The sequence below is a fragment of the Populus euphratica genome, unplaced genomic scaffold (genome assembly GCF_000495115.2).
Source record: "Populus euphratica unplaced genomic scaffold, PopEup_1.0 scaffold181.1, whole genome shotgun sequence".
NCBI lineage: Eukaryota > Viridiplantae > Streptophyta > Magnoliopsida > Malpighiales > Salicaceae > Populus > Populus euphratica.
In genome coordinates, this window is record NW_011499958.1 from 88,488 (window position 1) to 98,307 (window position 9,820).

The 9,820-nt window shown below is 37.6% G+C and overlaps 1 protein-coding gene across 1 annotated transcript; it reads right to left on the minus strand.

The window, feature by feature from the left end:
* Positions 1–3,155: 3,155 nt before the first annotated feature.
* LOC105138450 (E3 ubiquitin-protein ligase HERC2) lies at positions 3,156–9,814 on the minus strand. Its single transcript, XM_011044520.1, has 9 exons — positions 9,551–9,814; positions 8,415–8,501; positions 7,704–7,793; positions 7,502–7,588; positions 7,305–7,424; positions 4,984–7,086; positions 4,724–4,870; positions 3,928–4,433; positions 3,156–3,644 (listed from the first exon to the last, which is right to left on the minus strand). Exons 1-9 carry the CDS (start codon positions 9,596–9,598, stop codon positions 3,485–3,487), a joined length of 3,348 nt encoding a protein of 1,115 aa, XP_011042822.1. The 5' UTR covers positions 9,599–9,814; the 3' UTR covers positions 3,156–3,484.
* Positions 9,815–9,820: the final 6 nt, after the last annotated feature.

The window sequence follows — 9,820 nt, forward strand, 5'->3', positions numbered from 1 at the left end:
AATGCCGATCCCCCCATCTGGTCCTTCGAAGAAGCACAATGACATCGGTTTACAAAGTTCCGAGCCATTGCCATGAATAAGGGTCCACGACTCGAGTGATTACTTGTGTCTTTCAATTATTTCACCACTCATAGAAGCAGGGTATGTATATCACTAGCTAAGATGGGGACTGGCTATTAGGTTATTTGTTCAACTTCTTGGCATTTCACCTTTTTTTGCTCCATCTCATGAGAGAACTTTTTATTTTTGTTAAAGATCTCATGATCATAGAAAGCAAAGATTAGTTACTCAAGCTTACAGAGAGGCATCGTCTAGTATGAACTTTCCTTCTCTTGAAGGATACCTTAAGATAGCTTTAGCATTCGCTTATCTCGTTCCTGGTTGGAATAGAATGACAGCCAAAACTGAAAGGAAAATATTTTTTTTTGTAAACACATGCTATAAGTATTTGTAACGAACTTGAAGTATTCTTTTCGTCCTGCCTGCCTGCCTATATAGCTTCTTATCTTGCCAAGTCTAGAATTGCTGAGGCATTCTTGGATTTTAGAACTTGTTGAATTTCATTATTTTGTTGCTTCATCATTCGTGACATGTAATTGTTCTTCCGATATACATGATCCAAACCATTTTACAAAGTCGATGCTGCTGTTATTAATGTGCTCGGCGGATTCTCATGATTAATTTTAGCATTGCTGACCTGGACTGTGAATGCGTGCAAGAAACAAACAGTTGATCAAAGTGACCTTACGGACTCATGAGCTATGCAAAGGAGGGACAGTGGTGGTACCGTGTTCCTTTCCCTGTGATTGATCTGATCTGATCTGATATCGCATTTAGTACTCGATTAGGCGTCGACGGGTGTTTGTTTGTTCGCTTTTCAACTTGTTTTTTATAAAATTTTAATTTTTTAAATTAATATATTTTTGTATTGATGTTGTCAATATTAAAAAATATTCTTTAAATATATTTTTATATAAAAAATATTGTAAAAATAAAAATAAAATGTTAACCCACAGTTATCCACATATTTAATTGACGGAAAGGGATTTCTTTTATGGGAGCCACCCTCCTCTACTCTGGTCTCCAAAAGAGCACTACTCCTCCACCTCAATTTTCGAAGGAGGGTTATGTGGATTATACGAACGTGCCTTCATTACATTTCTATACCCCAATCAGACCGCCAAGATGTACTTTTTAGACCATGTATCCTTATATTATACTTGTTTATTTATTCAGTTCTAAAATCTCTTTGGCATCATTTTAGTTGATTACAACGTCAAAGGAGGATGTTGTTTTTTCATATGAACTGAAGAAGTTCACGAGGTAAAACGGTAACATAGCACCAGTTTTTTTTTGTTTTTTTTTTTTGTTAATGATTATCCAGTTTGAAGTTGACATGGTAGACAAGGCTCCCTCTCAATGGTGACATTTGTAGAAGAAATGGTCAAAACGGGTTTGCTTGGATGCTAGTTTAAAAACCTAAAGTCGACGGTCGTTAAAAAACAAAAACAAGAATAAAACTTCGGGAATGAGGGAGAGAAAGTTCAAGTGTGTTTAAAGCAAGGAGGAAGACCCGTGCGTGAGGCTTCTGAGTGTTTGAATTTATTATGTGAACATAATAAGAAACGGCTGCTAACTTTTATACTATAACGCCATGGTTTCTATTTGTAAGGTATGGTGGTGATTAAACGACCAGTATCTCAACCTCCATCATACATATTTCACTGCATAAACTTTTTGCTTTAGCTCAGGGCCGGCTGCTAGTGCTAGATAGACATGAAGCTACAAGCAAAGACTTCAAAGCAAGTCACCTTGTTACAGTGATGACGGAAGAGACAACATTGGATGTACAGAGGTGCTGCTCTGAGCATTTATGATAGTCGTTCAGTGCTGGAACCCACACGTAACTTTATAGGTGTTTTGAAATTCTACCACAGTTTAGAAAAAAGTTTCGAGGGAAATGATGCGTTTTAGAAAAGTATTTGTGAAATATAATAGTTTAAACCGAAATGCTATTCATTTATAAAAAAAAATTATTCAAATTTTCATGAAAAGTTAAATAAATAAAATTCAACGTTTAATAGCAAAAAAAAAAAAAGTCACCAAGAATATATTATAACTTCGGTTTTTTACACAGCTGGGCATTTTAAGATACGATTTTAACTAAATCTTTAAAACCCATCAAATATAATATTAATTTATTAAGGATTTTGTTTGAAACTAATTTAGGTTAATTATCATCTTGTTTGGTAATTTTTTAAAATATAATTAAAATTATTTTATCAAAATCTTTATAACACTATAAAACATATCCATAACAAATCCTCATATTCCCAATGATCTATTTTTTTCTTTCCATTTATTCCGAATGATGTATTGTTTTTTTTTTTTTACTTTAATACTCTTTAGTACCACATCAATTTATTTCCTTATCTCCATAGCCATATTAAATTTTATCATGACACAAACACTTCAACCAATTCTCAATAGCGATTTTACACAGTTAATATTGAAAATTATGCTCACGCTATATTATTTTTCAAATATTTTTCTAACCTGTATTATTCTCTCATAAATTTTAACAATTTATGTTATTTTAAAAAAATCCCATTCAAAAGGTTTGCCGCCGTACCCGACGATTCTACGAACTTCGATCCGAGACGATATTGTTACAAACATGTGAGATCAGGCTAGGATGCGCGATGTCGTCTAGACAACAGATCCAGAAATTGGAAGTACAAAATGGTTGCTGCATCCAGGGTGATACAAGAAATTGTTCATTAAAACTAGAAAGAAATGGGATGGGAGTAATATTACTTGATTGATTATTTTAGTTATCAAATGCTCAGCATTTCATAAATTTATGAAAACATAATATTAGTTAAAACCCGGCCGACTTACGAAAACATAATAGTAGTTAAAACCCGGCTGACAAGGTAAGTTAACCCAGTCCAAACCTATAACCCAGGTCTTGAGCCAAATCGGTCATCGACCAAGTTTAAAAACACTGGCCAAAACCACACAATTTGAAACCCTTGTACGGCACAGCTACAGCTGATTGGCATTTGCTGTGTTGTCTGTGATCTGATTTAAACTCGTCTAAAACAATGAAATGCAGGTCAAGGTATTCAGGGGAACTCCTGCAAATAAACCTCTACCCATAACAAAGTGGATTGATATAGAAGCGACCCAAAAACTCAGTATGGATGGCTGGAAAGCCAGGAACAAAAACTTTCTTGCCTGGATTGTCGCAATTGATGCTTTTATATACACTACAATACAATAGATATAAAAGGGTTAGATACCCCAGCAGAATTAAATGGAAGAAATAAATTGAGGGGATGAGAGGAGGAGAACATCAATCAAAAGAAACGAGGACAGAGAGAGGGCTATTGGCTTTCCTTCATCTTTGCTAAACCTTAAAACCGTTTGTTTTTGAAGGTGCAAGACGTGCGAACAGGCTCCCCCCTCCAGCATTCTGTTGCTAAGGTAGAGAAGCAGAGGACATGCCTCCCTCTGATCTGCGAGCTGCCTGGCCACTAACTGATGATTTGTCTGAACCTCTAACATTGTAGTTCTCATACACTTTTTCACGATTCTCCGACCACCAAGTTTCTGCTTGGTGCTCCCCAAATCTTCTCCGACTGCAGATAAATTAATAGTAACCGACATTAATGAAACGATTACCAGATCAAATCAGCTCTGCTTAAGATGATTTCAAACCTTTGCAAGGTGAAACGTTGATGTAATACTATCAAAGCTCATGTTCAGAATGGTCTATGATTGTTTATAACAATGCAATCTTGAATTTATAAGAAAGCCCATCAGCAATGTCATGTTAACCAATTGTTTAGATTTCTTCTACCTCTATGTCATACAAAATGATTGAGTCATTAATATCTAAAATAAAATGAAATAAATAAGCACCTGAAGCGCACTCGTTTGAGATCTCTAGTTCCATCGCGCAGGGAAACAAGAGTGATATACACTCCAGGCTCATACTGTTCAATCCACTCAGCCTCAACAGGATTACCATTAGCAACCAATGATGAATCCCTCGATTTCATACCATTCTCGCCATCTTGAGGAGACCGAGGTTCCTTCCCAGCAACAGCCTCTGACACACTATTACAACTTGGCTGAGCCCCTCCACCATTGGACAATCTCACATCTGGATGGTCACCCCTCCCATTGGCTCCAGGTGAATCCCGGAGTGACTGAGTGATACCTAGAGTTCCATTTATTGAAATGGATTCAATCCTTGTTGGGGAAGCCAAGGAAGTTCCACTGATAGAATCAGATCTTGAATGCCGTTCTCCATTTGCATCAGGAAAATGAATGCCATTCGTCTCCAAACCATTCCGTACGTAAGCTGGTCTCATGCTCTCAGTGTCATAGACCCCAGGCGGCAGCCTCTCAGCCATATCCTTGAGCTGGAATTGATAGTGTAGAAATCATTAGTACAAAACAAGAGTAAGCCAAGAAAAAGATAAGAAAATTTCTAACAATATAAAAGACAAGGATATCCTCTAATGGCTATAAATGGGAATGTTAGCTACCTAAATTTAATGGCAACCAGTATTCTATCAAATTCATATATAGATTTGATGGGGTGGATGCATATCGTGACATACATCACAATCATGGTGCACAGTGAGATCAAACAAAAATTTCCAAAATTCATTAACTCGGAACCAATGATCAGTGGGCAAAGCAGACTTGCCTGTGCAGTAAGTGACTTTATAACATCTTTTGCAGCTTTGGACTTAGCTGATTCTTCAGCAGCTACTGCCATAGCTTCTTGTACCTTCTTAGCAGATTTCTGAAGCTCTGATTCTTGGAATTCACATCTCTGTCTAAGGCTTTCAACCTAAACAAGATCCATGCCCATCAATGTTCAAACCCAGCCCAAAAAAAAAAAAAAACTGACTTATTCATTCAGAAACATGTGAATAATTTTTGTGGAAAACTCAGCCAGCATACCTGTGTACGCAGCTTAAGCACTTCTTGATTCAAAAGTTCGTTTGTTTTCTTCAAACTATCAGCTATACTTTTGGAAAAGGAAAGTCCTGAAGTTGTTGGAACAGGCGTTGCAGAACGTGGGGGGCTAGGTCTCCTTGAGAAGGGCGACACAGATCTGGAACTTACTCCAGATGGTGTAAGAACAGGTTTGGGAACCTTTGGTCGCAGATCAATAGTGGTTGACAAAACAACATCTTTCAGCTGTAACAAAGAAGGTGCTTGAGAAGACCGAACAAGAGAAAACGTATCAGCTTTCTTTCCTTGTTTGGCTGCTTTACTATCTAATTGCTTAATCAAATCCAGATTTGAAGGCAGTGTTAATTTTGACAACCTTAAATCAGCCTTGTCCAACCTGTCCTTGTTTTCACCTGAAAGGCGAGGTCCAGCACTTCTTCTGTTAGTGTTACTAGCATCCGACACCTTATTTAGCTTGGTAAAACAGGAATCACAGACACGATATGGTTTGCTGGGATTAGGAGCTAAGGCAGCTCTTGTTGCTTTTCTGGAACTGCATGAATGGCAGTGAACAAGTCCACAGTTATAGCAGTTATGCCTTTTACGTGTGAACCCAAAAGCCTGTCTGCAGGATGAACATTGAGATTGCTCAGAACCAGACACCCATTTGTGGAGGCATATAGCTGCAGAATAGTTTGCACCGCATGCAATATATTTCACATGTTTATCCTTCAAGGCTTCAACTAGAGTAGGTGTTTTTCGATCTTCACCATCTCCATGACCCAACCTGCCATTGGCACCCTTTCCCCAGGTATAAACCTCATTTCTGGATGTCAAAACCGCTACATGATAAGCACCACAAGCAATTTCTTCAACAGATTCTCCAGAAAGCTTATCTTCTACCAAGCAGGGTGCCTTTCCATCAGCATAAGGATTTCCAAGTTGACCATAAACAGTACTGCCCATTGTGAATACACGTCCTGATGTGGTCAAGCCAACAGTTAAACTATGTCCACAAGCAATTTTGTGAAAATTGTAATCAATTAATGCTGGCACACATGTGGGTTTGAGTTTAGGTTCTTTGTCTCCATGTCCAAGACGATTTTTGTCTCCATCACCCCAGGTAAATAATTTTCCAGATGACACACTGGAACTTGACTGCGTGACAATAACCTCCACCACAGCAGCGGTATGCCACACACCACAAGCAACAGCAATAGTCCTCAACCCAGCTAGTGATTCAACTTCTTTAGGATAGGCAATATTTTCTCTGTTTCCATGGCCCAAGACACCAAATGTTCCATCACCGAATGTAAAAAGCTGCCCTGTTGACGTCACCAAGGCTGTATGCCACGGACCACAGGTTACAGAAGCAACTTGAAGACCCTCAAGAGGACCAGAGATTCTCTTGGGTATCCAGTGACTGATATCAGTGCCATGACCAAGAAGCCCTGCATAGTGCATCCCATCTCCCCATGTATAGATTTCCCCAGCCATTGTAACAGCACAAGTATGGAATTCTCCACATGCTATAAAGTCAACATTAGTCATTGCCAAAGACTCAACCAGGCGAGGTTGAATAACATCTTTCCCAACGCCATGGCCAAGCCTTCCACCAGATTCTTCACCCCATGTAAAAACTTCACCCTGCCTTGTGACCATTGCAGCATGTCTGAATCCACAGGCAATATGATGTACATCTAAAACTACATTGGATTCTAAGGGCCTGGGAAGAAGCACATCAGCTCTAGAGCTCAAATATGTGGCATTCTTATCAGCCCCAACCTTGACAGCATTATCACATATAATCTCACCCCACACGTATACATCACCTAAGGCATCACAATCATCTGGTGCAGAACCATGACTGGAAGTGCTGGGAGCACTGGAAACACTAACTCTAAAAGCATCTGAACCAGAACCTTTGACTTGCATATTTGTGTTTTCTGATGCTACATGTGACCGATCAGAATGTGGAGAACTCTCAAGCTGAAAATTCTTTGGAGAAGTATTTGGGTTGAAACTGACAGAAACCTCTGGAGAGCTAATATCTCGTGAAATACTAACAGAACTGTCACTAGCACTGTTCGGTGTTAAATCTCTGCCATCCTGAAATCAGAAATTTTCATGACAAACAATACACATCAGCATAATTAGGAAACAACATTGTACTTTGCACTGATACAAGAATATAGCATCACTAATGTAATGAACAAAGAAAACAAGACAGAACTCCAGAGTCAAGATAAGGTACAGGAAAGGAAACGAGGAAGAGGAGGAAGTATGAGGTGAAAATTAACTATAGTTTCATTAGGTAGTAGAATTACATCAAGATAGAGGCCCCCATCACTCCATCCATCGATTTTGGAGCGCCCACCTTGACCAGAGATTATTAATGCCTTCAAGCCTGCAATCCACACCTCCGCCTCAACTTTGTCCTTGCAAATCTGAAAACATGACATATAAGATTCACAATTTAAGCAGATAAAGAAGAAAAACACAACTTCACAACTTCATCCTATACCAGATCGAGGGACCGCTTCCCGTTGTTGTATATAAGAGAAAATGATAAATAATCCTTTTCAGGGCGGAGATATCGTTGAAAAACAGCCTGGTAGCACATTAAAAGAAAACAAATTATATACTATATACAAGAACAGAATCATTAAATATACTATGCTATGCTAAAGACATAAAACAGATATGAAAGAGATGGCAAATCTCACAGTTCTTTGTCCAGGAATAATTTTAGAGACCGAGGCTAACTTCAAACTTCTTTCACCACTGCTTGAAATCCAGATCAAAGTCGTTTCATCCTGTGATTTTTAAAAATAAGAAAAGTAGTGTGTTAAAAGGGGAAGGAGGGGAGAGACAAAAGAGGAGCGGGCAATCTGAATGCTGAATGACAAGGCCACAGATTACATCATATTTACCTAAAAACGAAACAATCAAACAGTAGAAGACAGCACACTAGATGAGCACATGTAGAACAAATAAGATGACTTGTATTAAAGATGACATGAGATTCTTCATGAAACACACTGACCAGTTCATTAATTTATTCACTAAAGGTAATATAGATGCTCACTGCAACACCACGTAGATAATCTACTGACCGATAACAAACTGCAGTGGACAGGGTACACAGGTTTTGGGCAAAAAAATAACAATCAACTTGGTGTACATCGAAAAATCCAATAAATGATATGCTATATATAATTTTCATAGTTTATTACATATGCATGCCATTGTATGACCATATCTATACATCCTCAGATGGTTATAATAATCATTATAAACAACAGTTAGAATGCAAATCACACTGAAGAGGATTGTTTGTTTAATGAAAAAGTCATTACCCTAAACATTTAAAACTGAAAATGAGTGCTGTAACAACTGAAAGTATCGTTGGTCAAATGCACAAGAATCAAACTTACATTAGAAAGTCTAAACGGACAAAACTTAGGCTTTCCCTTACGACCATATTTCAGAAGTTGAGAACCCTTCTTCAGAGCAATTAATGCCTGCAAGATGCAGAAAGATAGTTTACTACCACTGGGATAATACATTTGGCATGTGGACGTTATATTACTCAGTCAATCAAAAAAAGAAAAAGGTGCCAGCTTTGAATTTAGTTAATTATTTTAAACATGTTTCGGCACAACTTGCTTGTTAAGATTATCAAGACAACAAAGATTTCTAAAACGTATAATTATCAGAGGCAAATTATTGCTTGTTATAATGATAACTCGTTATTGGATCTGCTTGAAAAAGATACTATCCCACACCCCATCTTATAAATTGATCTTATCCTTTATAAATTTGCAAAAAAAAAATAAAATAAAGAATCAACCTGCAAGTAATGGCATTGAAAGCATGCCAGACTTGGGTCATTACATATGATTAAAGTTATTGTCGAGTGATCCCATCATAAGTCCAAAAATAATGGTCAATATTGTTCTTGGCACACGATATAGTGTTCTAGTATTAAGTAGAGGCATATGCACTTGTTCCCTCTAAAATGCACCTTTAAACCCCCACTTCAATTGCTAAAAATAGCCATAGCCAACTAAAAGTTTCAAAAAGAAAAATGGATGAAAATGGTAGTGAAAACATAAGGCATTTTATGGACCGTTAAGACTCTACTCCAGACATAACCAAAAAGAAAGAAGATAAAGAAGAACGATGTATCCTATTTTCACTCGGAGAATGGATAACTAAAAGCAAGAGAAACAATTTCCTTTAATTTCTCCTCCTTTCAAATAGGCCAACCTGATTCCATGCAATGTTTTAAAATTGAATTCAAAAACCTAAAAAAAAAACACCCCTCAAATTAAGCACCTTTTTCTTTCAAAATTTGTCAAGGTGAAACAAATTTCCATTTCATTTCTCCACAAATAGAGGAAAATTAAAAATAATAATAACAATAAATTCACGCAAAATTCGAAGGCATTTCCCACCTAAATAAATAGATAAAAAAAATTAACAAAAATTAAACCCCAAAAATTTCAAAAAAAAATCTCAACTTTGACACTAATTAAACGCACGCGTTGGTCGAGGGAGTGGATGGTACCTGCTCGATGTCACGTTCGGCATTACCGTAGCTAACAAGATCTGCCATTCCATGTGAAGATATTTACGAAAACACAACCTCCCTCTCCGATCGCTCACCGGAGCTCCGTTCATCATATACCATCTACTTCCTCTTCACATCAATACCCCTCGCTCTCTCTAACAAAAAAATCACCTCTTTACAGATCTATAATTCTCTCGAAAACCACCAAAAAAATCAAGTCAAAGCCGTGATCGCCACTGTTGACTAAGAAGTTTAAAGAGCGAAGAG